Here is a 27,877-nt window from a genome sequence, read left to right on the forward strand (position 1 = left end):
TACTTCTCCATTACACCTTGATTTATAGCTCCGATATTTTTGGAGATTAATTTATTAGCTGGGCCAGTGAGTGGCCCTAGTTGATAATTAATTAGTCATTATTCCATCTTGAGAATCGCATCTAAGGCGACAGTGAAGATACTTCTCCATTACACCTTGATTTATAGCTCAGATATTTATGGAGATTAATTTATTAGATGGGCCAGTGAGTGTCCCTAGTTGATAATTAATGAGTCATTATTCAATCTTGAGAATCGCATCTAAGGCGACAGTGAAGATACTTCTCCATTACACCTTGATTTATAGCTCAGATATTTCTGGAGATTAATTTATTAGTTGGGTCAGTGAGTGGCCCTAGTTGATAATTAATAAGTCATTATTCCATCTTGAGAATCGCATCTAAAGCGACAGTAAAGATATTCCACCTTTTCCTACCACCGCAGGGCCAGCATAGTGGCCTGATGTTTTTTTTTTTAAATAAAACATGATTAAAACCAATGCGGTTTTAGATGCTAAAGTTGCAGCAGATATGGTGGTTTCACTTGGTCACACGTCATGATGTCGATAGCCATGATCCAATCATCCTCTTCGGCATAAGACTCGCGAAGGATTAAATGACAGCAAACAGTTTGCGATTTTGCATCTTATTTCGCCAAGTACTATAGGCCTTGATCTAGCCAGGAAAGCGGCTCCAACACCTACATTTGAGAAAATCAACAGAGAGCCAGTGAACAAGGCAGATACTTGTTGCTATACACATGGCGAAGCTACCACCAAGGAAGAGAAGGATCCTCATTCGCGATCAAAAGCAGTCTCCTTCGCATGGGGGGCACGCTAAAGTTCTGATCTCCTACAACCTTCCCAAGTTTCACCAATTCACTGCATACCAGACATCAGATCCATGGGGGGGCAATAAACTTGGCAAAGAAAGCGTCAGTTCATAACAAAGGCAATTCAGATTATGGCATTCAAGCTTTATGGCCTATTTAGAGGCCTATATGGAAACAGTCAAGCCAATACAAGTGGCTTTAGAGCAACAACGTTATAAGAGTAGTGCTGATTCAAGACCTCTTCAGTCAAGACGAAGACCTTTGACTTCGAGGTCTGGGGGGCAATGTTTGGACCCAAAATGAGCATTTTGGCCTAACAAGGCACGTCTTGGAGAAATTGAGCCAATGTCAGTGGCTCAAGCTATATATTGTCGACAAGTTCGAAATATATTATTTAGAGGCTAAATAAAGCCTACTATGGAAGCATGGAAGAATGGAAGCATGAAAAGTCAACTTTAGCACATTTTCCTACTTCGGCTAGGAGAAACCAAGCTAAACAAGGAAGGAGGGGCGGCAGACTAACCAAATGAAATCCAAATAAGCTAAAACTATCCAGATTAAATCTAGACATCTCAAGGAACATTTCTTATGAAGAGTATCAGAGCTAGTTTTGAGTGGAAAGTCTTCAAACAATCAGTCCAATCTTTTGCAGAAGCAAAACTGGAAAACTGGACCTGTAAGAGGTCCAGCAGCGTTTCCGGCCCAACCACTATATCAAAAGCTCTGAAATTTTACCAGGATGATCTAAACTCATAGTGGAACATTTGTTATGAAGAAGTCACAGTCAAAATCCGAATTCTTGATGGAGATATAATTGAAGGAATAAAGGAGCCGAAAGTGTTTCCTTATCTCCAAAATTCATCATTCCTTATCTCCAATTATGCTTCCTTATCTCCTTATCTCCGAAATTCATCATTCCTTATCTCCAATTATGCTTCCTTATCTCCAAAATTCATCATTTCTTATCTCCAATTAATGCTCCACTATCATTTGTTTAAGGCCAACTACTTTGGCATGGTAGCCTATAAATAGAGGTTACAATGAATCACTGAAACACACAATTCACAACAACAATCTCTAAGATTATCCAAGCCTCTCTAGAGCAACCCCTCTCTAAGAGCAACTCATCTCTTTCTCTTACCGGTGATCACACTCCAGTCCTAGTCTTCTCAATAGCCGACTGTCAGTGCCACCAAACCCTCTGTCAACGTGCTTCGGTCCTAGTCTCCTCGGGAGTCGACTATAGTACCGCGACCACAATGGTTACGGAACCAGCCAAGCAAGGGTAACGCCCTCGCAAACCAACCAAGCTAAAGTCACGCTTTAGCAAGTTCTCTCTACTTCCCGGTGATTTCGCTCTGCTTAACCTACAACGTTGAGTATCGACTTGGTGACACAAGACAAAGTCCTCCAGCACGAGGCACAAAGAATCCTGCGACGAGGTTGGCGCTCTCCTCGTCTACAGTCGCTCAAAAGAAGTCAGGTCAAGGGACACCCCCAACGACTGCACCCGAACGGTGCTGGTACGCCCGGGCAAAAAAGAGACTGTTGACCAGCTGCAGCAAAATTGGTGTCAAACACAAGGAACCCCAATTTGGGCTCATGATACGTGCCTACGTGGAGACGCAATTTGGAGAATGACCCGCTTTGATACCATGTTAAACAGCGACAAGCGTGGCCCGTGGCCCACCATTGTACCGATACTGTCCCAACTTAACCACCCAATAGGTGTTGGATTTTAATCACAAAATGCCTCGATACAATTGGGTGAGATCCACCCACTTATAAGTTATATTTTATTTGTCACTTTTCCAATGTGGGATCTTTTCTCTCCAACAATAAGTATGTATACGTTGAAAGGCTTGAAGACTCAGGCTACTTCAAATTGGTCTTTTGGGCTTGCAAAACAAGTTGAGCATGTAGTCCAATATCTAAAAACCTCATGATCTCCAAAGTATTCAAAAGCATTTGAAAGATTCAAACCAGAAAAATAAAAAATAAGAAAATCAAAGATCATATGGAATTTTAGCACTTAGTCGATAATATAATGTTGATTATTTTTTATTTGATTCGTGACTCATCTTGTAATCAACCTCTGAGTTGATGGACAAATACTTCTGCAGAGAAATCTTAGTGCCAAAGTTAAAGACAAAGAAACAACTAGGAAGATTTCTAAAAGAATCGCCAATTTGACTACAGCCCACCCCTACCCTTTACAAAAGGCTCTTTTATTCAATTACAATTTAGGAGGCAAAGAATACTAATACCTTCAAGCCTCGACTAAACTAGCTACACACCAAATATAAAAATAATTATATCTTAATACTTCTTTTGAAAAGTTGCATGTATACATGTCTACCAATGCGTGTGGCTTGGTTTTAGTCTCTTCTTCTTCTTTTTTTTAGTTAATTATTAGTTAATTTTGATATCATAAACCCATTTGACCCTTTCTTGTAGAATAGAGTTTTCTACATTACATTCAAGAGAAAAATGAAGGAAAACGCAGGTTTTCTAATGTATACACACACACACTATAATACAAGGTTTTGTACTTTTAATACAAAGCTAGCGCATTACAAATGATTCCATTGAGTTTGTTTTACAAACTGTATGCACATGCAAAAGAAGTTTAATTCATCCCAAGGTTGACCTAGTTTCAACCTAAGACTAAAATTTTCAAAAGCAATCTTAATGAAAACCACAACAATGGTTTCAAATACACTAGCTCGCTAATTCTACGATGTACATTTTATATAAGATATTTGTAATCTTTGATTTTCAACCTAAAAATAAAATTTGTCATGTTATTATTATTATTTTTTTAATAAAGGGCTGGTGCAGTTGCCCTCAAATCTTGATTAATGAAACTGTCGAATACAAGGAGGGATATTGCATCTAAATCCCTAATTAGAATAAGCATATAGAGAACATCCTATCTCACATTTTCTCTTTCATACATTTTATCTTTTAATTGTAGCCGGCCGTTAACAGAGGAGCGAGAGCGCAAAACCCTAGGGGCGGCGGCAATCCTAGACCGAATTGATCGCTCTCGTCCGGTGGCGACCCCGGCATCTTGGTTGGCCTTTGGCCTCGCTGACGCTGCGCGGTCTGCTGCCGGACGGGGATGAAGGCTATCGTTTCGAGGAGCTCCTTTTGAGGGGTCTTGTTTGAGGTTTTTGCAGGTTGGCTCAGGCTGAAGGATTGGCTTGAAATCTCTATATGCGGTGGCTATGTAGGCGGAATTGGGACCTCGGTTTGCTGCTGGATCAACGACCTTCCGCGAAGGGTTAACTTTTTGCGGCGGCGGGGATTGCAAGCTTCTGGATCGGGGCACGTCGTGGTGATGCTAGGTGTGGCGACGTGTTTCTAGGTGATTTGGGCTATGACGATGATTCGTTGCGGCGGATCATGGCGGAACAGGCGCGGCATGGTCGGCGGAGCAGGCGCGGCGCTGAATCTGTTCGATGGCCAGGCGTGTGTGGAGATGAAGGTTGGGCCTGGGCCCGGTCAGACTTGCTGGGCTTTTTGCATGGGCCTCTTTGGATCTGCCTTGAACTGAATATGTTGGGCTAGGGTTTTTCCTTAGGCCCATCCCTATGTTAATTAGTTTGTCTAGTTACAATAATTTCCTTTGTTTTAGGAACCTAAGCACTATTGTGCACCTTATGTCTCTTTAGCGTCTCTGGAGTAGTACCGAAGGAGGATATCCGCTAGTTCTACGTATTGAATGTGTAATGAGTAGGACTATATGTACGTACCACTTGTGGGTACTACCACTAGCTTTTTGTCTGTCTATGCCCTTAAATGACAGCGAAATGGTATGTAACGGCCTATTTCTGACTTGTGATGAATATATTATTTCGCCCCTGGCAGGCTGGCATATTCAAAAATATAGAGAACATCCTAAAATAAAAGCAGGAATCTCTACCAAATAAATGTATTCTACCCATCTAAATCTGTCATGTTATTTAAGAAATTACGAATATAGTTATTAAGAATAGTATAGAGTTTTGTAATATTCTTTAATTTTTCACTTGTTTCTAAGATTATATATACTTGATATTCGGGATCGTAAGATCAATTGATATCTTCATCTTTTGGTTAGTTATCAAGACATAAAATAAGGTTTTTAGTACACTTACAAGATTGCAGGACATATTAGACATTAGTTCAAAAACAAAAACAAGGAAGAGATTTTACGAAAGCAACCAAAGAACACGCTTTAGCTTTTTGAAGGGGGTAGCACTCCACTTTGTTTTGCTTTGCTTTGCTTTGTGAAGGAGTCCCCATAGAAACTCATTTTGGAGAACCAAAGGGAATTAGAAAATGCCATGTTCAACAGAGGAAGCACTTGCTAGGCTCTTCTACAATACTTCATCCTCCATCCACCTCCTCCTTCTCTTCCTCTATGTCTCCTCCATTGTTCTTGCCAAGTTCTTCTACTTCGTTGGCAGCAACCCAATATTCCCAAGGTCTTACAGTTTACATGCTATTAGCAATATCGTAAATCTCCACTCTTCTAGTTTTCATGCTTTAATTTGTTGTGTTCCTTCTGCAGAAACCAGAATGGATACGAGAACTATCTGTTTTCGGATGAAGAAGAGGAGGAGGAAGAAGAAGAAGAATTAGAAGAAAGGCACAGCTTTCATGTTCATGGTCATCAGTACTACACTGAAAACAATCATCTGGTGGCCGACATCATTCATGGAGGTGAAGCACTAAAGTTTTTGCCTAACGACAACCTTCAGAGGGATCGATCAAGTTTTTCTGATCAAGAGTTCATTAGCGCCGGGGAGAGCCTAATTGAAGAAGACCAAGATGATATGTCACAAGGTTCAGAATCAGAACAAGATCATATTGCAGAGGAAATCCCTGTAAGAGATACTGCTTCTGTTTGCAATTCTGTCCCGAATGATCAAGTCTGGACCACTTCTCCGATCACTATAGAACTACACAGAAGTGAGTTGAGGAGAAATGACAAAAGATGTGATGGTATGTCACATTCTGAGAAGCAACATCTTAGTTTGTTACACAGTTACACTAACTAGTCACATGTAGTACTTCTAATGCTTCCATATACATTCTGCAGTCTGACATTGCTTATGATTTTTGTACAGATAATCATGAGGATTCTGATCAGATTACCGAAAACAATACAGAGACAAAATTATCTGGGGATGAAAATTTTCTAGTATTTAGGCCGCCCCAGTCGGAGACCAAGAAATTAATCAAGGTTCAAGAAAACAAAGAGGATGAAATTTTTGGTGACTCGACAGTTGGATCAACTTCTAAGAGCTCTTCTGAATGGAGAAGCTCAATCAATTGTTCTGCGACCGAAGATCCATTTTCTTCCTCATCACGGAGAAGCTGCCCCAAGTGGGAGTCTTACACTGTCTTTCAGAAATATGATGAAGAAATGATGTACCTAGACAGAATTAGTGCTCAAAAGCTCCATGAAACAGGTCATTTCATTTCTCTGGTTACTTAATTATTTTGGTACTAAACATTGTTTAAAAGCTTAGCTTGACTCTAAAACTCCTGTATTTTTTTTTTCAGAATCACTTAGGTCTATTCAGGTTTGTCCAAGATCAATTTCAGAGAGGATTGTTCATCGAATCTCATTAGCAACTAAACGGCCATCTGACGTACGTCACAACCCTTATCATGAACTAGAGGCTGCTTATGTTGCTCAAATTTGCATAACGTGGGAAGCACTTAACTGGAACTACAAGAAATTCGAGCAAAAAAGGGCCTCGTCGCATCACGATTTTGACCCTGGCTGTCCTGGCCAGATTGCGCAGCAGTTTCAGCAGTTCCAAGTTCTTTTGCAGAGATATGTAGAGAATGAGCCCTACGAGCAGGGCCGGAGACCTGAGATTTACGCTAGGATGAGGCTTTTGGCACCGAAGCTACTTCAAGTTCCAGAATATCGAGGTACTCATACAGTCAATTGCACTTTAACTTCTTTTATTTCACAATGACACCTCCTTTTCTTTAACAAATTGAATGTGCAGTAAAGTTAAAGTTGTTGTTCCATGATGGTATCAAGAAATGCATATTAAAGAGTATAGGGATCAAACAAATTAAGTAATGCATTCTTTTGTTCTATTTTTAAGCTTCAGAAGATGATGATCATGAAAAGGAAGAAGGTTTTGGCTCGAGAATCTCCTCAGCTGCGTTTCTAATGATAATGGAAGATGGAATCCGAACGTTCATGGAATTTCTTAAGGCTGATAAAGAGAAACCCTGCCAAAAGTTATCAGCCATGTTTAGGAGAAAACGAAGAGGTTCAGTTGATCCAACTCTTCTAAATCTCATGAAAAAAGTTAACCAAAAGGTAAGTTATATATATTAACCATATTTGGCTACGTTATCATTATCAAATTCAATAAGGCGATATTATTCACTCTTAGAAAGTTAGTTTACACTCATTCTGTGAGTGTTTGAAAATGATAAAATATAAAATTTAGAATACAAAATAGACTCTCTTATAGTGTAAATGATAAAATTCTGCCTTTAGAGTCCAAAATAACTTTATATAAATACCAGCTTTTTCTTAGAGTATAAATACCAACTCTTTCTAATTTATGTACACATGGATATACTTGATTTTTCCGTGTTTTTAATTTTGCTCTTCCCCGTTTGGTGAGCAGAAGAAGATGAAGATCAAAGACCTTCGCCGTTCGCACAAGTGCTTGAGAAAGAAAAGCTTAAAGGTGGAGGAAGAGATGGAGATACTGCTTGGCCTAATTGACCTAAAACTGGTCTCTAGGGTTTTGAGAATGGGTGACTTGAGTGCGGAGCAACTGCATTGGTGTGAAGAGAAGATGAGCAAAGTGAGAGTCCTGGATGGAAAATACCATAGAGATTCCACACCACTTTTCTTCCCAGCACAGTGATCAGTGACCCACCACCATCTCATGTAAATTGCTTGATGACTAGATCCTGATCAATGTCTATGAGTGCTGAACAAGATGAATATCCTAGCCAGGTACCCTTTTGTAAATACACAATAGCATGGAGCTGATTAGCTAGGGTAGGAGGGACCCTACAGATCAAAGCAAGCACATGTGGAGTGACAAGGATTTGGGAGATTTGGAATCCATGAGATGAGAGAAGTGTAAAGATGGTTTATGTGATTCATGAATATTGAAAGTGAAAGAAGAAAGCAAGGAACGTGAAGATAGAGGGAGAGGTGAGACTTTAGCTTTTAGCTTTAGCTTTTTAATTGGGGTTTATCTAGAACTAGAAGGGAGATTTAAGCTGAATCAAAAGAAGAGCAAGGCTGCTGTGGCCTGTGGGGAATAAAAAAGGTAGCACATGTTACACTCCAAGGATAGAAATAAAGTCCAATAAATCAATCAACCAGTTCAAAGATGTCTGACTAGGGCATGGATGAGATTAATTTCTTGACTTTCTAAAGTTGATGGCCTTGTAGTTGGGCAATCATGATTTATGGAAAGGAAATATATAAAATTTGTTCACATTTGCAGCATATGGGAATTTGGAAACTGTGACATAATATCCCAAATGTCTCAACCTCATTTGTAGAATGTAAACAAAAGAGTTCTCTTTGGTTTTGATTTTGATTGCTTTGGGGACATAACAGTAACTATAATAATCATCCCTGCATGCTCCAATCCCCCTACAGTTCCAAACTTCTAAGCTCTAATTTGCAAGCAGCGAGACTAATTTAGCATAGATATTGATTACCAGTTTACCACGAGTTTGAAATACTATTTGCTAAGTGCTTAGCATACTCGTGTGTACGAAAACTGTGTCATGTTTTTCATCATTAAAATAAACATTCTCATAAAAGAGATCAAGTTTCCGATACCATCTTCCGTGTAAATATGCCAACAAGTGAAGTCATTTACTCAAATTGATTGTTTGGAGGGTTAGTGAGTTTATGATAAACAAGGTCAAATATATTTCAAACCAGCATGGTAAAATTTCATGACCAAAAAACAAAAGCATGATGAAATTATACTGCTGAGTGCTGAGTGAAGATGAACCAAGTCCATAATCAAAATAGTGCCAAGAAAATTCATGATAATAGTACCTTGAGAAATGGTAAAGCCAGCTTCCACTGTTGGTGGTCAGTCCATTTGTCACCTTCCTCTTATCGTTACCATTGTTTTCTCTGCAATAGATTTCTCATAAAATAAAACACAGGGAGAATCGCAGTGGGTCGAGATCAAATGGGTGAGGCAGTCACTCCATGACCCATGGGCCAACATACAAAGGGCTGAAACATGGCCCGCCCATCTACATTTTTGGTGAAGAGCCCATCTACATTTTTGGTCAAGAGCCCATCTACATTTTTTTGGTCAAGAGCCCATCTACATTTTGGACATCAATCCTCTTACATATTCAGTATCATTTGGTCTATTAGCATAAATTCTTTACCCTCATATAATGATGAACTTAAATCTTAAGTACAAAACAAGCTCAAACTTTCTGTCGAAATGAAGAGGGAAAAACCGATATCAACAATTTTGATTCTTGGAAAACTTATCTAGCCAGAAGAGTATTGAGCACAGACTTGTGGCCATTTTGTCGTTATGGGCTCCATATCTAAACTTTCGAGTAATCACTCTATGTTTTCATTGAAGTCGAGAGTACTGCACACGGTTTATGGCTCCACCTTACCCATTGAGAATGGGAGAGCAATCCGCCATAGGCATTTGATAGTGACATGACATCTAATCTAGTGACCCTATTGCAAGAAGTTAGTAGGGCATGGATACTCCTATTCCTAAATGAATTCCAAAGGACCACTATTGCTACTTGGCATAGAATTTAATGGAAACTACCCAATTTACCAATTGAACTCGACCCAGAAAACAGAAAAACCTTACCCAGTTTAAGGAGCCAAGGCAAAGGCTAGGCAAAGTGTCATGTGGGAAAGGGAAAGGGTAGGGGAATGGGGTAGGCCTAGTCCCCACTGGCAATACTCTATTTGCAAACATGTTCCTCCGTCCTTTACACCTTGGATTGGAATCATGGAGGATCCTCCTCACTCCTTGGCCTTTTCTGCTTACCATAACACACTTTGCTGCTACAGGATTTTAATCTCCTCTTTTCAGATAGATGCTTCTTTTTCTTTTTCCTACAAAACGCAAAAGCTTCTTCAAATCCTTGGCTTTAACGTGTTGGATTGTTTCTACTCTTCATTACATGTCAAGGTTCGCCGTTCAATTTCAACTTCAAATTTTGTGCCTTATTGAAAAAAAAAAACTTCAAATTGTGAATATCGAATGGATCAAATGGATGTTTTGTGGCTCATATGGTAGTACTTTTGTTGAATGCGGTGATATTAAGATTTGTAAATATAAATTGATATTGTAACGCCCCGATTTGCACCTCTTCAAACCGAGTACATTACAGTGCCGCGTGCCCTTAGAACCTAAGCTAAGATACTTAACTCAAGTCCTAAGAACCCGCAAGGCAACACAAGGAAGTTAAAAAATGCTTTAGTACATACATTAGGAATTCAAACTTGAGCACGAAAGCAGTTGTTGAAGTGAGGTGAAAACTATAAAACCATCTAAAATCCTTTAAAGAAAACAAATACAAGTCATTTCAAAACAATTATCGAATGTTTGTCCAGTCCACTGCCAAAGTCCGAGAAATATACAAAAGAAGTATTTTACAAACAATCATAAACTCGATAAACAAGTTTTGCGAGAATAGAGGAAATAAGACCTGTCACACGGATCTAACTCCGTCGATGACACAATTGAAGTACAGGGTAATTAAGCCACATTTAGCATTGTCCAACTGTCCCGTCTTCGTACACAGTACCTGCATCCACAAACTATTGTAGGGGTGAGCTTTCGTCCTCGTTGCTCAATAAGACTCTACCCTAGCTAGGTGCGAAAATAATTTAAAATATAGGTGCCGGCAAAGTAAGTGAAAAACGATGCATATGATAAAAATGTTCGAAACCACAAACCGTAGTTCGTTTATAAAAATATAGTAGGGCCCAAAGGAATGAAACAGACCTGATGACCGATCGCTATGCCTACAACCTTACCATGATTAATATCGTTTACACCGGTAAGGTGTAGCAAGAGTGTCCACTTACGCCGTATCACCTAGAAGCAGTGCCACACCTCAACGGATGTCAGACACTCTTCAGTCCATACAGCCCCTCCGGAGGTTTAGGGGATCGAAGCCCAAGGAAGTCGCTATGCTCCTCTCACTCTCAAGTCATCAAATAATAACTCATAGAAAATGAAATAAAAACCAAATTCTTTTTCATGCATCATTAATTTCCTTAATATATATGCATAAAAATTACTGAGGCGAGTCCATAATCCCCTACCTGGAATATATTGCAACTTTGACTTCATTTTCTTTTCTAGGCCAACACCACCATAGCTTGTTTTCCGAGTAAACTCGCATTCCGGGTAACTGGAGTCCTAGTCCGACAATGATAATAGTCGAGTGTTAATATAAAATTCTATTCTCTTACACTCGACATTTACTCCCAAATCTATTTGTTTAATTTATTCCAAAAATGAATTCATTTTCTTGTTGGTTGTAAATCTTCCAATTTACTATGGACACCCTATTTTCAAGATAATTTCCTCTTGATCAATAACAAGATAGAACAATGTCAATACATATGTATCTCCATATATAGTACCCGTACTCTTGACTACTTTGGACACCATTTTCTTAATAACCAAAAGCAACTTTTGCCCAGCAAACCTTTTACTTAAATTTGTCCTTTCTCTTTGTTCCTCAATACCCAGCACCTTCTTTGTAGGGTGACAACCATAACTGGAATGAATCCACTTTCAAGACATACTTAGTACTAGATATTAAAGTCATGAATTCCACACAGTGAAATGATCGCAGACCAAACACAAAATTTGCATATACTTTGAGTTGATCGATTTCCAATCGTACAATTAACATTAGATCAAATTCACAACTCCAAGCTAAATGATTAAGCATCCAAATCAATCTCTTGTCCACTTAACTCTTCACTATTTACTACAATTGCAGACCAAACCCTGCGATAACTAATAATCACATGCAAAGTATGTGTTCAAGCATAACAATTATACCTTTGATCATAGTTCATAGGAATCATTCATGAACCAAGCTTCTCAAACTCAACACGGTACAGAGCCACTGCAATGCCCTTTACTCGATCAGCTCATTCGCTCCTTCATCTTTATTCTAAATTAACAACAATTGTCCTTTGGTCAACAGAACCACAATTAAATATGAAATCCATGTGCAGCCAAAGTTCGAAGCTTACCTTCACCATAATGGCATAATACCTCCATGCAGAACAGCCGGAACAAACCAAATTCCAATTCATCCTCGTTCCAATTATGACACAACTCCACTAGTCTCTAACTAGTTTACCACCAACAATGATCGAAAAAGCCGGCAAGTGCAGAAAAGCCGCCGTGACCAGTACCTCGGTAAAAGGTCGACGAATCCCGAAACATCAATTCTCAAAACTCAATCGAAATCGAAAAATAGTTATACCAGAACGTAGAGCTCAACGAGAAGACTAACTTCCTTACCTTGCATGTCATCATCGGCGACCGGAGTCGCCGGAAAACACAAGAAAACCTTCGGAACCAAAGACGGCTTCGAATTGACTTCGTCGGAGCCCGTCGGTGGAAACCCAGGCCACAGGTTTGGTCGCGACATCGAGGCGGTCCTAATGTAGGTGGTGCGCCACCGAGAAGTGGCCGGACGGAGGAGATACCATCTGGTCTCCTTGGTGGGTCGCTAGTCCGAGAAACGGGTCGCCAACACTGATATTTCTGGAGTGAATGAGTGATCTAGATCATTTGCTCTAATCTCAGCATGCTTATAGGCTCAGTGGACGACCATGATGAAGCAGTGGTAGAGATCAACGCTCCAAATTTAACCGCTTGAATTTCCTTTAATTAAAATACATTTCCTTAATTTTCAAACTTCCGAAATTTAAAATAAATAGTTTCGACGTCTGAAAAATTCTACAAAAATTACCCTGAACTCGTCGTGACACAAAGTTTACATTGAGTCAATAAATTGAAGATTCACTTCCGTAAAGTTTTCCGGAAAATTTCTCAAGTGTCATTATCACTTATCGAGAAATAAAATTAATCTCGTCTTAATTCCTTAAATTTTTCCCGGGGCTCACAGATATTATTAAATTTAAAGTACCTCTTTAAAATGACGTTCATTCACAAAGTACGACAGACTATGATTCCGGCCTAAATGAAAATTTTTATTTATTTAAGTGACTTGTTATGACATACTTGTACTAAGCACGCTCCCATTCAAACGTCCTTCTCATGCTCGTTATGGAAAAAATAAGGAGAAAGTTGTTCATAAGAATTTAGTCAACATGTTGATTTCATAAAAGAAAATTTGTTGCACGCAACTAATATTAGAAGAAAATAAGATAATTTATTTATACCATCAAAATCAATCAAGAGAGTTGAATAGTTTTGAAATATCACTCTCAAAATGGGAAGTATAATGTATTTTTAACTGTTGGGTTGAATTCAAGGAAAATGAAGGTTAAGGGTGAGATCTAGTTGAAATTTCTTTGCCAAATCAACCCTATACAATGATTGTTTGGGCTTGTAACATACTCTACTCAACACTCAATGCTTTTCAAATTTAAATTTCCTCTTTACTATCTACTCAGGCAAAAAAAACATCTTAATTTGCATTAATATGGTAGCAGTTTTTGATGATAACATAAGTATCAACTAAATTATATGACGCACACAGTTAAGAAGTATACCAACAATCATACTGTCACGAAACAAAGCTAACCATTACTGTTGACATATACATGAGATAAAAAAAAAACAATACTTTTCTCTCTGTTCTTTGTGAGAGAGTTCTCTCGATGGCGGCTAACTCTGGCTGGCGGCGATCTTGCACCTGCGATCTAGAAGGAGGGTCTATTCTCTCTCTTTCGTCTCTTCCTCGGGGGTGACAGCGAGCGCGCTCGCCGCCTCTCCGTGTTCTTTAGCTGTGACCTCTTTACTCTGACTGTTCTTGCGGTTGGTGATGGGTCTTCAATCCATGTCAGATCATTGGTCCTCAGGTTGGGATGACCGGAGGAGGTTTGAGTTCTGGGACGAGATGGTCGGCTGCGCCCATATATTTATGGAAGCCAGATGATGATGGCGGTGGCTGGTGGGATCCGGGCAGACCAGGTCGAGTGATGTGGTCCTCTACTTGTGACGGAGGTATTGATGCTGACTGCTGGAATAAGCCTGATGATAGGTACGGCGATGGACGCGGTGGTGACCAAGTTGGCGATGATGACGGCCGGGACAAGGTTGGCCGCACTATGGTGCCGAGTTTGGTCCTCGACGGTGGTAGCGGTGTTTGGCCCGAGGTGGAGGATGCCCAAGCTTGGGTTTGTCATAATTGGGCCGAGTGGGTTGTTACCAAGAAGATGGCGGCTAGGGTTACATTTAAGTGGGCCGCATTAGTCTTAGTATGGGCTCATACACATTTTAAGTTTGTATTTTTTATTTTAGGTTTGGGCTATCATCATTTTTTACGAAAGGATGATGGGCTTCTTGTGTTCTTTTTTTGAGTGGGGAAGATCGACAGGAAACAAGTAGTCTCGTAGGTAGTTTATTGATTTCGGAGTTACTTTGTTTCTTGTTTTGCGTTTAATCTAAAAAGGTGGGTATGCTAGGGGTATGCTAAGTAGTATGCTTGTGTGAGGGGTGTGTTAGGGTTGTGTGCTCTATGTAATGGCTTCTACTGACGGCCCTTTGGGCAAGTCATTATTGTACTGCTTGCTGAAATGCTGAATAAGATTGACCTTTTCACCTAAAAAAAAAAAAGGGTTTTTGTCCATTTACCCCATTTTTAGAGATTTTTTTCCCACTTACCCCATTAAGTTTTTTTAATTCCCTCTTACCCAAAACACTCTAAGGAGGTCTTCCCTAATACCCCATTAAGATTTTTTTTTTAATTTTTTAATTTTTTTAATACCAATTTATTCTCACCCCTTTGTTAATTAGAGAGAGAGAGAGAAACCATAGGAGACTTCGTCGGAGTCCTGTCATCGGCCGCCGGAATCAGGTCACTGGCTACCGCCCACTGGAATTTGCTGAAAATCTCACCAGAAAGTTTTTTTGCCCCCAATAGACATCTATTGCCCCCCAATAGACCTCTATTGCCCTGATAGTCTATTGCCCCCTAATAGACATCTATTGCCCCCCAATAGACGACTATCAACCATGTATTGCCTCCCAATAGACGTCTGTTGCCCTTCAATAGGACCTTCAATCGCTAGAAGCCCAGAATAGGAACTAATCTCCTTAAATTTAGACAAATAAAACTTTGATTACAAAAAAAAAAACAAAGAGATTACATCAATTCAAAATGTCTATTGCCAATTGCCCCCCAATAGACATTCAGAACTTTTTTTTTCTTTCCTTCTGTCCCATTACTTAAAAAAAAAAAAAAATGATCTGGGCACCCATTCTTCTCCCTCTTCTCCCTTCGCCGGTTGCAAACCCGGGAATCTGGGATCTGTTGCAGAAGCAGAGTAGTGGCACGAAATTCAGAAGAAACTGCTCATCAAGCACGCCACGCGTTAGGTGGGCTCGATCTCCGCCTTCATCTCCCTTCCGTTGCCTTCCTCACCTTTTGAAACTTATAGGGCTTGCCGGAAAATTGTGAAGACACGGCGTCAAGGCAGAGCCTGTAAATATGGAACAATTCGGAGGCAAGTTTGTCATCTAGCTTTGAAGGATCGACTAGTCAAATAGTCGGAGATAAGGTGATGAATCTCGACAGATTCGAGCTTAGAGAGGAGAGTTTCAGAGGTTTCGATGGTGGAGGCAGGTCTGTCGCTCCGCCACAGATCGGCGTTAGAGTCAAAGCCGGAGTCTAGGTATTTCAGGGCGCATCGAAGCTTAGAGAGAGAGAGAGACCAGATCGGAGGTCGCATCTGGAGGAAGCCGCCGGTGGCCGCGCCGGCAATGATGGAGTTCCACAGGTCGGCCCCTTCTGCAGGAGAGAGAGAGAGAGAGAGAGAGAGAGAAGATGGGCATGACAGTAGTTGTTTAGTTAGGATGAGGGTAAAATTGACATTTTTCTCTAAATTGAATTAGTGGGAATACAAATTTGTTGCTGGGCTAAGTGAGATAGTTTTGGCTTATTTTGGTACTTTTGGTCAAAGACCCAAAAAAAAAAACACAATCATACTGTCACTATAAGCAACTCCAATCCAAGTTGTCTTCGAGCCAAACAACCGACTCATCGCGAGAACTCCCTTAAAAGCCATAGCACTCGTGGTTACACGATTGAAGACAACACCAGTATTCATTGCCAATCCAGCTAACTAGCTCGACAAACACAATTGATCGATAATCTTCACAACATACCATAGTCTAATTTTCGAATAATCATGATTTTCAATCAAAGTCTTCTTTAGAAAAGCTATAATGATCCAAAATCAACTATTTGACCAAATATAGGAATGGATCTTTTTTTTTTTTTTTGAGAATAAATATGGATCTGAAAAATTGGTAGAAACAATGCACATGCTATATGTAAGTAAAAAACTTAGATATTTTCCCCTTGAAAGAATATAGGTAATTTCATTTAATCACGGAGGAATCTCAAATCTCAAACAAAGGGCGTACGTGCATCACGTGGAGTGGAGCAAATCGGGGTCAAAACATGGTCCCTACAAAACAAAGATAGTCAACCAGATCAACGGCATAAAATCTTACAGAAGTGCACGGGAGATACAGCTTAATATAACTCATAGTTTCTCCTAATATATACCCAGCCAACCCTTTCCCTTATCTCTCTCTCTCTCTCACCCCAGAACAGAGCAGAAAAATCTCTCAAGCTTCATCTCCAGAATCCCCTTTTTCCTCTCCTCAGTTCTCTCTCTCTCTCTCTCCTCCTCGGAGGAGCCTCAGGCAGCTCAAGGTTCGTTCTTGATTCTCAGATCTATCTGGGTTTGGTTGTTGTGCGTGAAAGTTTGAGGCTTTTTGGTATAAAGATTGGTTTTGATGGGATGGAATTTTGTTTGATGCAGGCGTTCTTTGTTGAAAGATCTGTAAAGATATGAACAGATTCGGTTCTTACGAGCAGAACGCCATGACAGGCTTTGAGGGGATGAAGATGGTGGATTCAGTTGTGTGCCCAAAACCGCGTCGTTTAAGCGCCTTAAATCCGTCGCTTAACGACTCCATGAGACCTCCTTGTAGATTCTTCAAGTATGTATCTTGTTTCTGTTTCTGGCTTAAGCTGCTTTTAGCGATTTGATTATCCAAACGACATGACAGTATCAAAGGTTGTTTTTGTTTGCTAATGAAATTTTGGTTTTTTGCAGTCACTACCAATCAGAGATTGAAGATTCTCAAGCAGCGTCTGAGCTTCTGGACCTGATTCTCAATAAGGTACCTTTCTTTTCATCCATGTAAAATTTAATGTGTTGTTGTTGTTGTTGTTGTTGTTAGGAAAGGTTAAAATCTTTCGTTACTTTTAGCACAAGCTTCCAAAAAATTGATCTTTATTCCTGTTTGGATTAATGAATTACAGGGGGATAGCGGAGGTGAGAGATCCATGAAGCAATTGGCTTCGTCGCCACCGTTCTTTTGCGGGTCTCCGCCGAGCCGGGCATCCAACCCGGTCATCCAAGATGAGCAGTTTGGGAGCAGCAAGGTGGGGGGCCCTTTTTCGCCGACGGCCGGGCGCAACGGAGGCTGTGTCCGGATGAAATCCGGGGACAAGCCGGTTGCGGTGCGCATCGAAGGGTTTGATTGTCTTAGCAGGGACCGCAGGAACTGCAGCATCCCTTCTGTAGCTTAAATCTGACTAGAAGAAACACAGGCCCTCAGAAGCATCGAGTTTTATCAAAAGTGATGAAGAGGGTGTTTTGGGAGAGAAATCTAGGGGAGGAGCTTACTAATCTTTTTTGGGGTCTTTTGAGTCTCAGAGTGTGTAAAATTTTTGTATATAGAAGTCATGGTCAATCTGATGTTTGTTATTCCTTTTGTATTGTAAAACTAAAACCGAAGGATGATGTATATGTAAATTAAGGCGAGGTGGGAGATGATGAAGATGTCCCATTTTGAGGAATAAAGAGGGAAAGAATTTAGAGATTGAGAGGTATGTAGCCATCTCTGTTTGTGGGGAGATGGGAGGTTTCATGGGACGAGTTTGTAAATCTCCCAAATGCTTTGTCTGGTTCTCATGCCGTCCTCCGTTTGTAATTGTATTTTGGAGGAACTGAGGATTTAGATCTTTTGGAATTTATAAAATTCATGTGTTATTGTTATTGTTCGGAGTTTTCTTTTTGCACAGATGAATGTGATGGGTCAATGGCTTTGAAATTAATGAATTATAAATGAAGGTGGCCTTGTGATTTCCTAGTTTTTTTAATGGAAATGATGGAGATGTGTATGATGGGATTTGGGTGGGTGGAAGAGGTCCAGAGGAGTGGGGTATTGGGTTTCCGACTTTGGAAGCATCGATGTGCTTGTATGGATTGAATTGGTTCACTTGTTTTGTTTGGTTGTAGGGATATGTTTGGCCTGGTTTAGGCTGACTTGGGGAAGACGTGGAGGATTGTCATTAGGGTTTTGAAATGGTCAGGAAGGTGATGTAAAAGTGACTAGGTCCGAGTCAATTTGGGGGTGCCATTGATTATGGTGTTGGGGTGTATCTATCAAGGCCAGTTAGGCATGTGAAATTGCGAGGAGGGTGTTTTGGCTTTTGAAGGTTGTAGTGGTTGAGAGGTGCTAAAGCTGACCTGCCTATTCATTTTGTTGGCCAAAGCTGTCAGCAGCAACTGATAACTGCATGTGCTTAGGAGCGTAAGCGGGCAGGTGTGGGCTATAGGCTGCCCTTTGCCTTTTGTTTTATCTTAGTGGGGGTTGAGGTGAGCCAACAACAACAACAACAACAACAACAACATGGGGGTACAAGTAAAATTTGAGCAGCCGATTACCGTCGGTGAAAAGCTTCTCGAACTTGTCCGTGATTGGCTCATGAATTGTTGATCGGTGTGGGCGAGTTGAAAGAAATAGTAGTATATCGAAAAAGACATAAGAGATATAATACCACTTAACAATTGAATTGGTAAGCAAAAATAGAATTTGCGCGATTGTCTTCAACAGTTATGAATCTCCAATGGTTTTAGGTTATTGTAAGACAAAATTCTATATAAAGCGTTTTGTTTTAACAGTATTTTTGTTGCGTTTCTTTGAAGCATAAAGAAATTTCATCAATAAGTCCCAAGTAATTATAGAACTTTCACTTTGCAAGCACTTTTTGAAGAAACACCTTGTCATCTTCTACTAAAACCACTCTGATTATTTCTAAATGCCCGACACAATTGACAAACAGGCCCTAAATATTCGAGCGATGGTGTCTGTAAATCCTTCGATTCTTGAAGAAAAATGTGAAACTTATCGGAGCATGAAAAATCTGGTAGGTGAGTAAAGAAGAAGAAAGCAGCCTCGTGAGAGACATGATCATTTCACCATAAAAGCCGAACTTGTAGTTTGGAAACTTTTGCCTTGTATGCCTTAGGTTGGTGTATCGTTTAGTAACTCCATTATTGCACTGCCTGCTATAGCTCAACAGGTCCACTATTGTACTGAAACTTGTGTTGGGTCAGTGTCTCTATGAACGTAAAGCAATGGTTTAGTACAAGATTCCATGGCCATAGGATTCACCATTACTTGTACACAGGACAATGCTATATACATTTTCATTTTCTTCTTCAGTTCAAAATTGAAGTCTATAAACACAAACTCCGTTTCTTCAATCAGTACAAGACTCATGACTGAAACAGGCAAATTTGGAATGAGATATTCCAAGTAAAAGAAGAAGAAGAAGCAGCAGCTAGATGAGCTTTAAACCTCAGAATAATTACACCTAAATCACCAAGTGGGATTGGAAAGCAACAAAAGTATATGCTAATTATATTATCAAAGAAAAACTATACATGTATACGAAAATTGAGAGAAAAAAAGAAATTGTATCGACTGGCTCTGATTATTGCCATCGTTTAGAAGCTGGTTTCAGTGAGGAAGAGCTGCTACTTTTTTTTAGACCTGAAATAAGAGATTGTTAGCAAAATGTTAAGAGAGAGATAATATATCAAATTAACGAGGAATGGACTACATGCTTTTCTACCAAGAGAAAAGCATACCTGATGAAACTTTCGGAGAGCTTTTTGATCCTGACATTATAGATGAGGAAGTTACTGCTGGTTTTAACGAAGGTCGGGGAATCCCAGCAACCCTTCTAGGCCTGCTGAAAATTTTGAATGAGTTAGTGCTGGTTTTAGTCATTCTTGGAACATTGGTGATGAGTGGAGTCAATGGACAGCAGACCAAAATTTTAATTTACGCTGAAAAATTTTGAATACCAAAGTGGAAAAGACAGTAAGAAATGAAGTAACACTCACTTTTCTAAGCTATCTGATTTTGTGCTTTCAGAATAGCTCGAACTGTCAGCAGAGGCAGAGCCATCAGTTTCTGTTCCACCAGAAAGACCACCGTCAGATAAGTCACTTAATTTCTCCTCATAATCTGCCTCTCCAAATCCTAACATCTCAGCATCCGCAGAATTATTCTGACCTATGTCACCTCCGGCAACCTTTGATCGCCGGAGTGTATTAGTTTGGTGTTTAAGGTCATGCATGGACTGCTGGGAATCAGTTTCAGAACTGTACAAAAACACAGTTTTCAGGATCAGAAGCTTCCTTAAGTCCTAAGCCTATCCCGCTTGGCGGTTTTTGGCGTTGCTGAGGAGCGAGGAGTCCTACCTATAGAACTGTGTGCTTAGGTGAGAAGATTCATACCTTAACGAGCCTGTCCGACGCTTCTCCACTCGGATATCTTTAAGTAAATGCAGTCGTTCTATCTCATTATCCTTCTTCGATATAGTGTCTTTGAGAATTGCCACCTGCAGAGCCAAGACAAATTCAGAACCCCAATTTGCTTGTGATGCAAGAAATGATGTATAAAATGAGGACCTGTTCCATCAACTCCCTAGCATCCCTGCCCTCTTTGTTGCTTTTCGCTGCCCCTAGCTCTACTCCAGCAACCCTCTCAGCAAACTTTAGAGTACTTAAACTTTCAGAATATGAACTTGTTTCAGGATTAAGCTGCACAAACATAAGTGTTTTTGCTTGTCCACCTATTGTAAACCACCAGAAACTGTTGTTTGAGCTATTGAAGACAAATCTCAGGGAAAACAAAAAGAATAACAATTCTAGGAGCAGAGGAGTACCGAGAGAGCTTTGAAGGACTTGAGTAAGCTTGCTATTTCTGTATGGTACATGAGGGCTCTTCTGTGCAAGAGCAAATATGACATCTCCAAGTGAAGATAATGATTTGTTTATATGTTGTGCTTCCTTAAGTCTATCTCCAGTAACCTCAGAGCGATCTACCCTTTCACTTCCTGCCAAATCTACAAGATGAAGATTACCGACCAAAGCAGAACTAGTCTTCAAATCCGTCCCTCGTACATGAACTGTAAGAACACTGTAGACACACATTTAAGTGTCACACTCCTAGAAAATATATAAGATCGATGTAGACAGATTTCATTAATGATGAGATACACAAACCTATGAGAGCGACTACTTCTTTCGTTGAGGGCAGTGGCACTAACAGCTCGGTTCTTAAATCCGATATCCATTAATTTAATGACATCTGAGGTTGATTTGACAGGGTGCATAGTAGCATCCGGCACAGCTAACCCATTGGGTTGAGAATGAGTCATAATCCCGAGTGTGTGCAAGTCAAGGGAAACAAATGCTTGTAACCAAAATCAATATAAAGAATGCTGATTTCACATTGATTTGCCAAATGCTGATTCCAAGCAATGTGAAAAATAATAATAATAGTAATAATAATATCATTTGCTAGAACCATGCTATGAAGCAGAATATAAGTTTTCTAAGATTTCATTTTAAGCAACATTTGTAATTTGAGAAGGATATTTTTTCGGAGTACCATCACTTGATAGCAAATCGCGCACTTGTTCATTGTATATTTCAACCATTTGAACACCAATTTCATACATAATGGAGCTTTTTCTTTGCTGAGAATCATCAAAAAGGTCATTTAAGGCTCTATAGTTGACCCCCCAGTTCTCCTTAGTTGCATTGTTAGGACCAGTCTGAGAAAAAATAATTATCAGCATTAGCATCTTGTGAAAATATTAGCGTCCTTAAAATTAAGATGAAATGAAGCTCCATACCATTGTGTAGGTTTTTCCAGATCCAGTTTGACCATAAGCAAAGATACACACATTATATCCGTCAAGTACAGATCTTATAAACGGTTGGGTATCAGTGTATACTTCAGCTGTGAACAGAAAAATAAGGGCTACAGGTTAAGCATCACAATGTTTTTCATAAGACAATCACTTTCAAGTATAATTGCTGCAAGGATCATCAATGCAGATTAGTCAAAAAATAGCTGAAGACACAGAAAAGAAAAATATATAGCAGAGAACCTTGAGTAGCATCTGAACCATAGACCTTATTAAACTTGAACAGTCGATGACCATCTTTCCCTGGTCTGGAGCGGTCTGCAACTACCAGTTCTCCATTGTCACCAATATGTTCTACCAATGTTCTTTTCTCTTTCTGTCCAGGCAGAAATGGTCTTATTCGGCAATATACTCTGATGTTTCCTGAGCATGAAAACTGAGAAGTGAACTCCAATGATTACATCTCAGATATAACCAAAGTACAGCAATTAATTTTGTGGCACCTTTTAAATCCTGAATTTCATTAAACAGTTTCCTATTTTCAGCCAAAAGTGAATGATAGTTCTCGGCTGCATCTGCTAATGCTTGAAGCTTCACTCCTGAAAAAGGCCATATATATAACAACGCATGAAAATCTTCCATCACCAAGTACATGAAACGGATACAATTTTTGAATAGCACAACCCTACCTAAATGATCAAATTCACTCGTGTAGCTTCGTTCTGCCTTCATTATTTCTTGCTTAATGGACACAGAAGATAGCCTTAATTCCTGAATATTTCATGAATATTAAAAATTTGTATGACTGTTTATTAGATATGTATATTTAAAGCTAAGAATACAATTTGATCTAAAGCATAAGTACCTTCAAAGAACCAAGTTGAAATTCCATAAAGTTATGGTAAACACGCTCTTTCTTAATCCAACTCTGACATTTTGACTCAGAATTTGCCTGAAGCTCTTTCTCTTTTTTCCTTGAATCTGCCAAGAGATTTTCAAGTTCTTTCACCCGTTCTTCAAGCTGACCTTGAGAAAACTGATATTTTGACTCTGAGCTTTCCTCAAGCTCTTTCACTTTATTCCTTGAAGCTTCCAAGAGGCGTTCAAGTTCTTTTACCTTTTCTTCAAGCTTTAAAGTTTCGTCAGAAACCTGATGTTTTGACTCAGAGTTTTCCTCCAGCTCTTTCACCTTATTCCTTGAATCTGCCAAAAGGCGTTCAAGGTCTTTTACCCTTTCTTCAAGTGCTGCTTTAACACCTTTCGCGTCTGTTTCCATTTGCAAGCAACGCAAGTCATATGTCTTTTTTGCTATATCCAACTCTTGCTTCAGTCCTGAAATTTGAAGGTTACAATGCTCCTTCTCTTTCTTCAATCTGATCCCATCCTCATCATCAGTTTTCTTTTTTTCTTCAATTTTGGTCCTCTCACTCTGCCAATAGTAACCATTCCCAATAAAAGTTATTGTGAAACTTATCTAAAATTAACGAAGATTGTTATCTAGATTTATCTAGTAAAAGTATACACAGTCTTTAGATCACTGAAACAAAGTGCAGGTGATAGTTGATCACTTGATATCGAAATCTCTTATGATAATTTAGCAATCATATACAAGCTTTTTTTAGTGTTGAAGAAGTAAAATGTGAAAAAAAAATTTGGTGCTGCCAATTAGTGAACTGAACAAACTAGCAGAAGAAAAAAATAAACACCATTGTCTCTGAAATATACCTTCATTTGCTGAAGATGGTTCCTAAAAAGCTGTTACACAAGTTTCATTTAAAGAATCAGACATAACATGTGTGCAAAGCAGCCGAATACTACTATATTTGTTTGAATGATCCTTCGTACCTCGCTTTCCTCATTGGTTCCGGATGCAAGGGCTTCAAGTACTCTGATTCTTGACTGGTATTTCTCTTCACGAGCCTTGAAAAGATTGTTTTGCTGGATGCACAAAACCATAAACAACTTTAGACAGAGCATTTCTTAATTGGATCAAGTAAAAATGTTTGTGAATACATATTACAGTTCTTAAATGCTCTGCTTGAGTTGATATGCGGCGCTCAATTTCCTGGACAACTTTTCTCAGTAGACAAGCCACACGCTGCAAAACAAAGGCAATTTCAGATGAAACGTACTGTATTTGTATTGATGGTATTAGATTTTTCACAACAGTGTGCTTTCTGATTGCCATACATGAGGTATTTCACTATTATTTCTTTCAACGCTTTCGTCAAGAATTCCATTTACAACGCTCAAAAGGGACTGAGTCGGAGCATTCTGCAACAAGAGATACTGAAATGCATTAAAGCTGCATCAAAATTGATGAGAACACAAAACAAGAACCTTATTTAGTTTCCAGGTACATCGACAGCATACATCTAAACTGTTGGATTTCATCATTTCTGAGATCTTTGCAGCAGGAAGATCCGCGTAGCGTCCTTGTTTCACCTGAAATACCTCATGGAACTTATGTCCAACATGATGCATTAATCCTGCTGATGGCTCTGTGGAAGGTAAAGTTGCGTCAAAGATCAACTGTTTGAAGAAAACAACATCTAAAAGTTTGTCAACTGAACCAAATAAAGGCTATATCAGCAAAAACAAAATTTGGTATAGGAAAACAGATTGAGTGGTATTTACTACTATCTTCTTTTATCCATAATCATTATCAGCCAGTTACCATGCGTGATGGATCTGGTGAGTGCAAGAGAATAACTGTACCTGACATAACAGGACTACGCAATGAACGTTGAAATTTTGACTCAGACAAGACCTTCTGCCTCTCTTCTACAGTTAACGGAGAACTAAATCCACGGGAAGATAAATCTCTTCGAGGGCTGTCATAGTTACCAGTTGGACTAAACAGAGAAAAACCGTCTGCTACAACACTTGACCCAAGTCGTGTTCTAAGTGTTAAAAGACAATCTATAACAGTCTTCATAGATCCCTGCACAATAATATAAACCAGAAAATGAGTAAGAGACTAAGAGGGAACTTATGAACAAGGAAAATCTCACAATGAATCAAAAAGTTGTGCCATATGAAATTTCTTATGCATGAAAATCATCAGAATGTCAATATATTAGAATTGTTCAATCTTTTAGACCTAAAAGCTGGATTACATAGGCACAATGTAAAGAAATCTGTTTTCATAAAATTTATATATAGTTATACCTTCTCTAGATCCACCATATGAAACTGGGGCAGGCCTAATGAATCAACAGCAGCCAAGAACCTTGCGACATTTTCTGAGCTTGGCACTGAGTTCTGATCGGATCTATTAACCTATAATAGAAAATGCACATTGAAAGTAAGAAACCAGACATTCAATCCAACTGGTAAACAACTTGTAGGGGGGAGACTAGGAAATCAACCTCATCAACAGAACAAGGTCTAAGCCTGTTCAATAGCCGACATAAAATGGTACCATCAATCAATACTGATCTCAAGTCCTCATCTGAAGCAGTTTCTGGTAAACCTAAATCAGGAAGTATACTATTTAACCACTCCACTAAAAACGCTAGCCGCTTGCCTGCAAAGTACGTTACAGAAATATGAGCAAGGTTTTAGATTGATTCACCATGTAGCGGAAAAGTGGATTAGGCCAACTATTCTTACCTTCAGTCTCACCAGTACCATTTACAACTCGTCCAAACATATCCCCATTGGCAGGAACACTTGAGGTCGAGGTTCCTCCCTTTTCAGTTTTGTGGTTATCAGAAGAGGAATCCATCATCAAAAACTTCGGAGTGACATCTAGCTTGGGAGCTCCACTATAAAGCTCATGGCAAGCACTACTTCTCTATTTTATAAGAACAATTCTGAAAGATGAGAACTTTAAATCAATGTAAGGGTACTGGCCATGAAAGATGGATACTTTAAATTAATGCAAGACAAATAAGCTAAATAATCATTCAAAGATAATCAACTTCTATGTTAAGTACACATTCTCTATAGAGGGAATTAAGATTAATAAAGAAGAAGAAAAAGTTTAAATCTGACATATGATGCATATAATAATCTGACCTATTAGCATTCGCATGCATACTTACATCCACACACACACACACACACACACACACACACACACATATATATATATGTGTGTGTGTGTGTATGTCACTTTTTAATTTTTTTTTGAGAATATATCATATGATTATACATAAGAATAGAATTGACAAATGCAGCTGCAGAAGGCAAAAGCATACCTTGGATTATAAACCTGAGTATAAGTCTGGGACGATGCTCTACAAAAGAACCTGTATTTGAAGGACTTAACAATTCATCTGAAACAACATGATTGCAAATAAAGATACAACACAACACACAAGAAATAAGACAAAAATCAAACAGACTCACTTTTCATATTCAATGATTCTGTACATGCATCAAGAACAATATGATGAGCAAAACTGAACAGAATGGGGAAAACAGAGACAAAAATCCAACCTGAGAGAATGGCCTTATTAAGCTAATGGTTGGTCTGGTTATGATTAAACCAAGGTTTTGACGTCATGACTTATTGAAAGGGAAGGAATTGAACTTGGTCTTTTACTTTGATTCCTTAATCCTCACGTTTTTTTTATTCAAATGTTTTTCTTTGGATTTGTTTAGTTTGGTCTTTGCCGTGTGACCCCATTGATGTTCAATGCGAGTTGAGGACCAGTCACCAGCCCTTGAAAGTAGGAGCACAACTCTCTCAGCTCTACGTCTCGATCCTTTACGTGGGTAACTGCCACGTGTCCTCGACCCGACGTTGACGGTCCATCTTCTGTGTGCTCCTGCTATCTTCGGTGGTCAATGATTGGTGGGAACTTGAAAGTGGTCACTATCCATGACCCGAATGTATCGGGTCAAGGCTCCGAACCAAAAGTCATCGCAAGTTGTAACAAACTAGGCATCTTCGAGACTTCAACAACCTTTCTGAAACATTTTAATATCTAAACTTTTGGTGATTTTGAACTTGGTCGAAGATTCTATATGTCGGTCTATGTTATAAGTAATTTCGCTTTCGGATCGAGTAGAAAATGTGATTTAATTCTTGAAAATGTTTCACATGGACATTGAATTTGTTATTTTTATGTTATGAACTTCAAAAATGTACCTCCAAATTGAAAAGACAGTACGAAATTTCAATTTTATTAGAGAATACTATTTAGTTCCACCAAATACCATTCATAAACAATGGCAATTAGAAGACACCATAATAAGGAGTTTGTCGACATGACATGTAAAAATAATTTATATTTTAGTAAAATAGTTATGATTGAACATGGTGAAACTGTTGTCATAACTTTTACTAAGTCGGTGATGAATTATCAATTTGGTCGTATTGTTTTAGTAGGGAATAAAATTTGAACATGAAATTTCTATCAACATTTTATTGGAACATCACATTTTTATTTTTATTTTTACGGGGAGGTCTGCATTGCGGAGAAACCCTAGCTGAAGAAAAGAGAAACGCTGAGTGGGAGTTCTCCCTGTCCGGCGGCGCGCCCTCCCAGCGTTGTCGCCGGACGGGACAGATGGGACCTTGTGTCCGGTGAAGGGTGGTCCAGTTGGAGTAGAGGTTGCGGAGCGCTGGCATTGCATACCGGAGAGCCTGTAGGGTTTGACGGAGAAGGGCAGAGGTGGGAAGATGGCAGAATGGCTGAGCCGCTGTCGTCTTCGCCTTGGGAGGAGCACGGAGGATCTGCTCGGTGGTTCGAAGTGTTGACACGAGCTCGGAGGTCGCCGAATGGTGACAATCGTGTGGGAGCAGCGCCGAGATCCACTGGGTTGAGATCGGATCGGTT

At 39.5% G+C, this 27,877-nt stretch overlaps 3 protein-coding genes and 1 long non-coding RNA gene across 10 annotated transcripts; 2 read left to right on the forward strand and 2 right to left on the reverse strand.

Moving 5' to 3' along the window:
• Nucleotides 1-5,040: 5,040 nt before the first annotated feature.
• LOC133743830 (uncharacterized) lies at nt 5,041-8,432 on the forward strand. 2 transcript variants are annotated; one of them, XM_062171875.1, is made up of 6 exons: nt 5,041-5,302; nt 5,389-5,822; nt 5,948-6,292; nt 6,387-6,764; nt 6,953-7,167; nt 7,484-8,432. In XM_062171875.1, exons 1-6 carry the CDS (start codon nt 5,157-5,159, stop codon nt 7,727-7,729), a joined length of 1,764 nt encoding a protein of 587 aa, XP_062027859.1. In that variant the 5' UTR covers nt 5,041-5,156; the 3' UTR covers nt 7,730-8,432. The 2 variants fall into 2 exon arrangements, with proteins under 2 accessions (XP_062027859.1, XP_062027858.1); XM_062171874.1 differs by having other exon boundaries at nt 5,043-5,302; nt 6,947-7,167; nt 7,484-8,426.
• A 1,744-nt stretch (nt 8,433-10,176) lies between these two features.
• On the reverse strand, nt 10,177-12,623 carry LOC133707084 (uncharacterized). 6 transcript variants are annotated; one of them, XR_009844910.1, is made up of 4 exons: nt 12,109-12,623; nt 11,912-12,026; nt 10,539-11,257; nt 10,177-10,265 (listed from the first exon to the last, which is right to left on the reverse strand). It is a non-coding gene; the product is annotated as an uncharacterized LOC133707084 (long non-coding RNA). The 6 variants fall into 6 exon arrangements; XR_009844909.1 differs by lacking the exon at nt 10,177-10,265 and having other exon boundaries at nt 10,379-10,650; nt 11,161-11,249; XR_009844908.1 differs by lacking the exon at nt 10,177-10,265 and having other exon boundaries at nt 10,379-10,650; nt 11,161-11,257.
• A 3,988-nt stretch (nt 12,624-16,611) lies between these two features.
• LOC133742421 (uncharacterized) lies at nt 16,612-18,129 on the forward strand. Its single transcript, XM_062170074.1, has 4 exons — nt 16,612-16,775; nt 16,885-17,065; nt 17,182-17,248; nt 17,391-18,129. Exons 2-4 carry the CDS (start codon nt 16,914-16,916, stop codon nt 17,658-17,660), a joined length of 489 nt encoding a protein of 162 aa, XP_062026058.1. The 5' UTR covers nt 16,612-16,775; nt 16,885-16,913; the 3' UTR covers nt 17,661-18,129.
• A 1,179-nt stretch (nt 18,130-19,308) lies between these two features.
• LOC133742420 (kinesin-like protein KIN-14P) lies at nt 19,309-26,668 on the reverse strand. The gene is made up of 25 exons (XM_062170073.1): nt 26,532-26,668; nt 26,291-26,368; nt 25,701-25,903; nt 25,457-25,614; nt 25,257-25,367; nt 24,804-25,029; nt 24,459-24,586; nt 24,276-24,374; nt 24,106-24,183; nt 23,931-24,023; nt 23,811-23,840; nt 22,951-23,514; nt 22,775-22,856; nt 22,589-22,684; nt 22,329-22,508; nt 22,071-22,177; nt 21,810-21,989; nt 21,436-21,599; nt 21,096-21,349; nt 20,839-21,002; nt 20,665-20,768; nt 20,441-20,529; nt 20,269-20,338; nt 20,011-20,114; nt 19,309-19,912 (listed from the first exon to the last, which is right to left on the reverse strand). Exons 3-25 carry the CDS (start codon nt 25,816-25,818, stop codon nt 19,854-19,856), a joined length of 3,258 nt encoding a protein of 1,085 aa, XP_062026057.1. The 5' UTR covers nt 25,819-25,903; nt 26,291-26,368; nt 26,532-26,668; the 3' UTR covers nt 19,309-19,853.
• Nucleotides 26,669-27,877: the final 1,209 nt, after the last annotated feature.

This window comes from Rosa rugosa, chromosome 4 (assembly GCF_958449725.1).
Source record: "Rosa rugosa chromosome 4, drRosRugo1.1, whole genome shotgun sequence".
NCBI lineage: Eukaryota > Viridiplantae > Streptophyta > Magnoliopsida > Rosales > Rosaceae > Rosa > Rosa rugosa.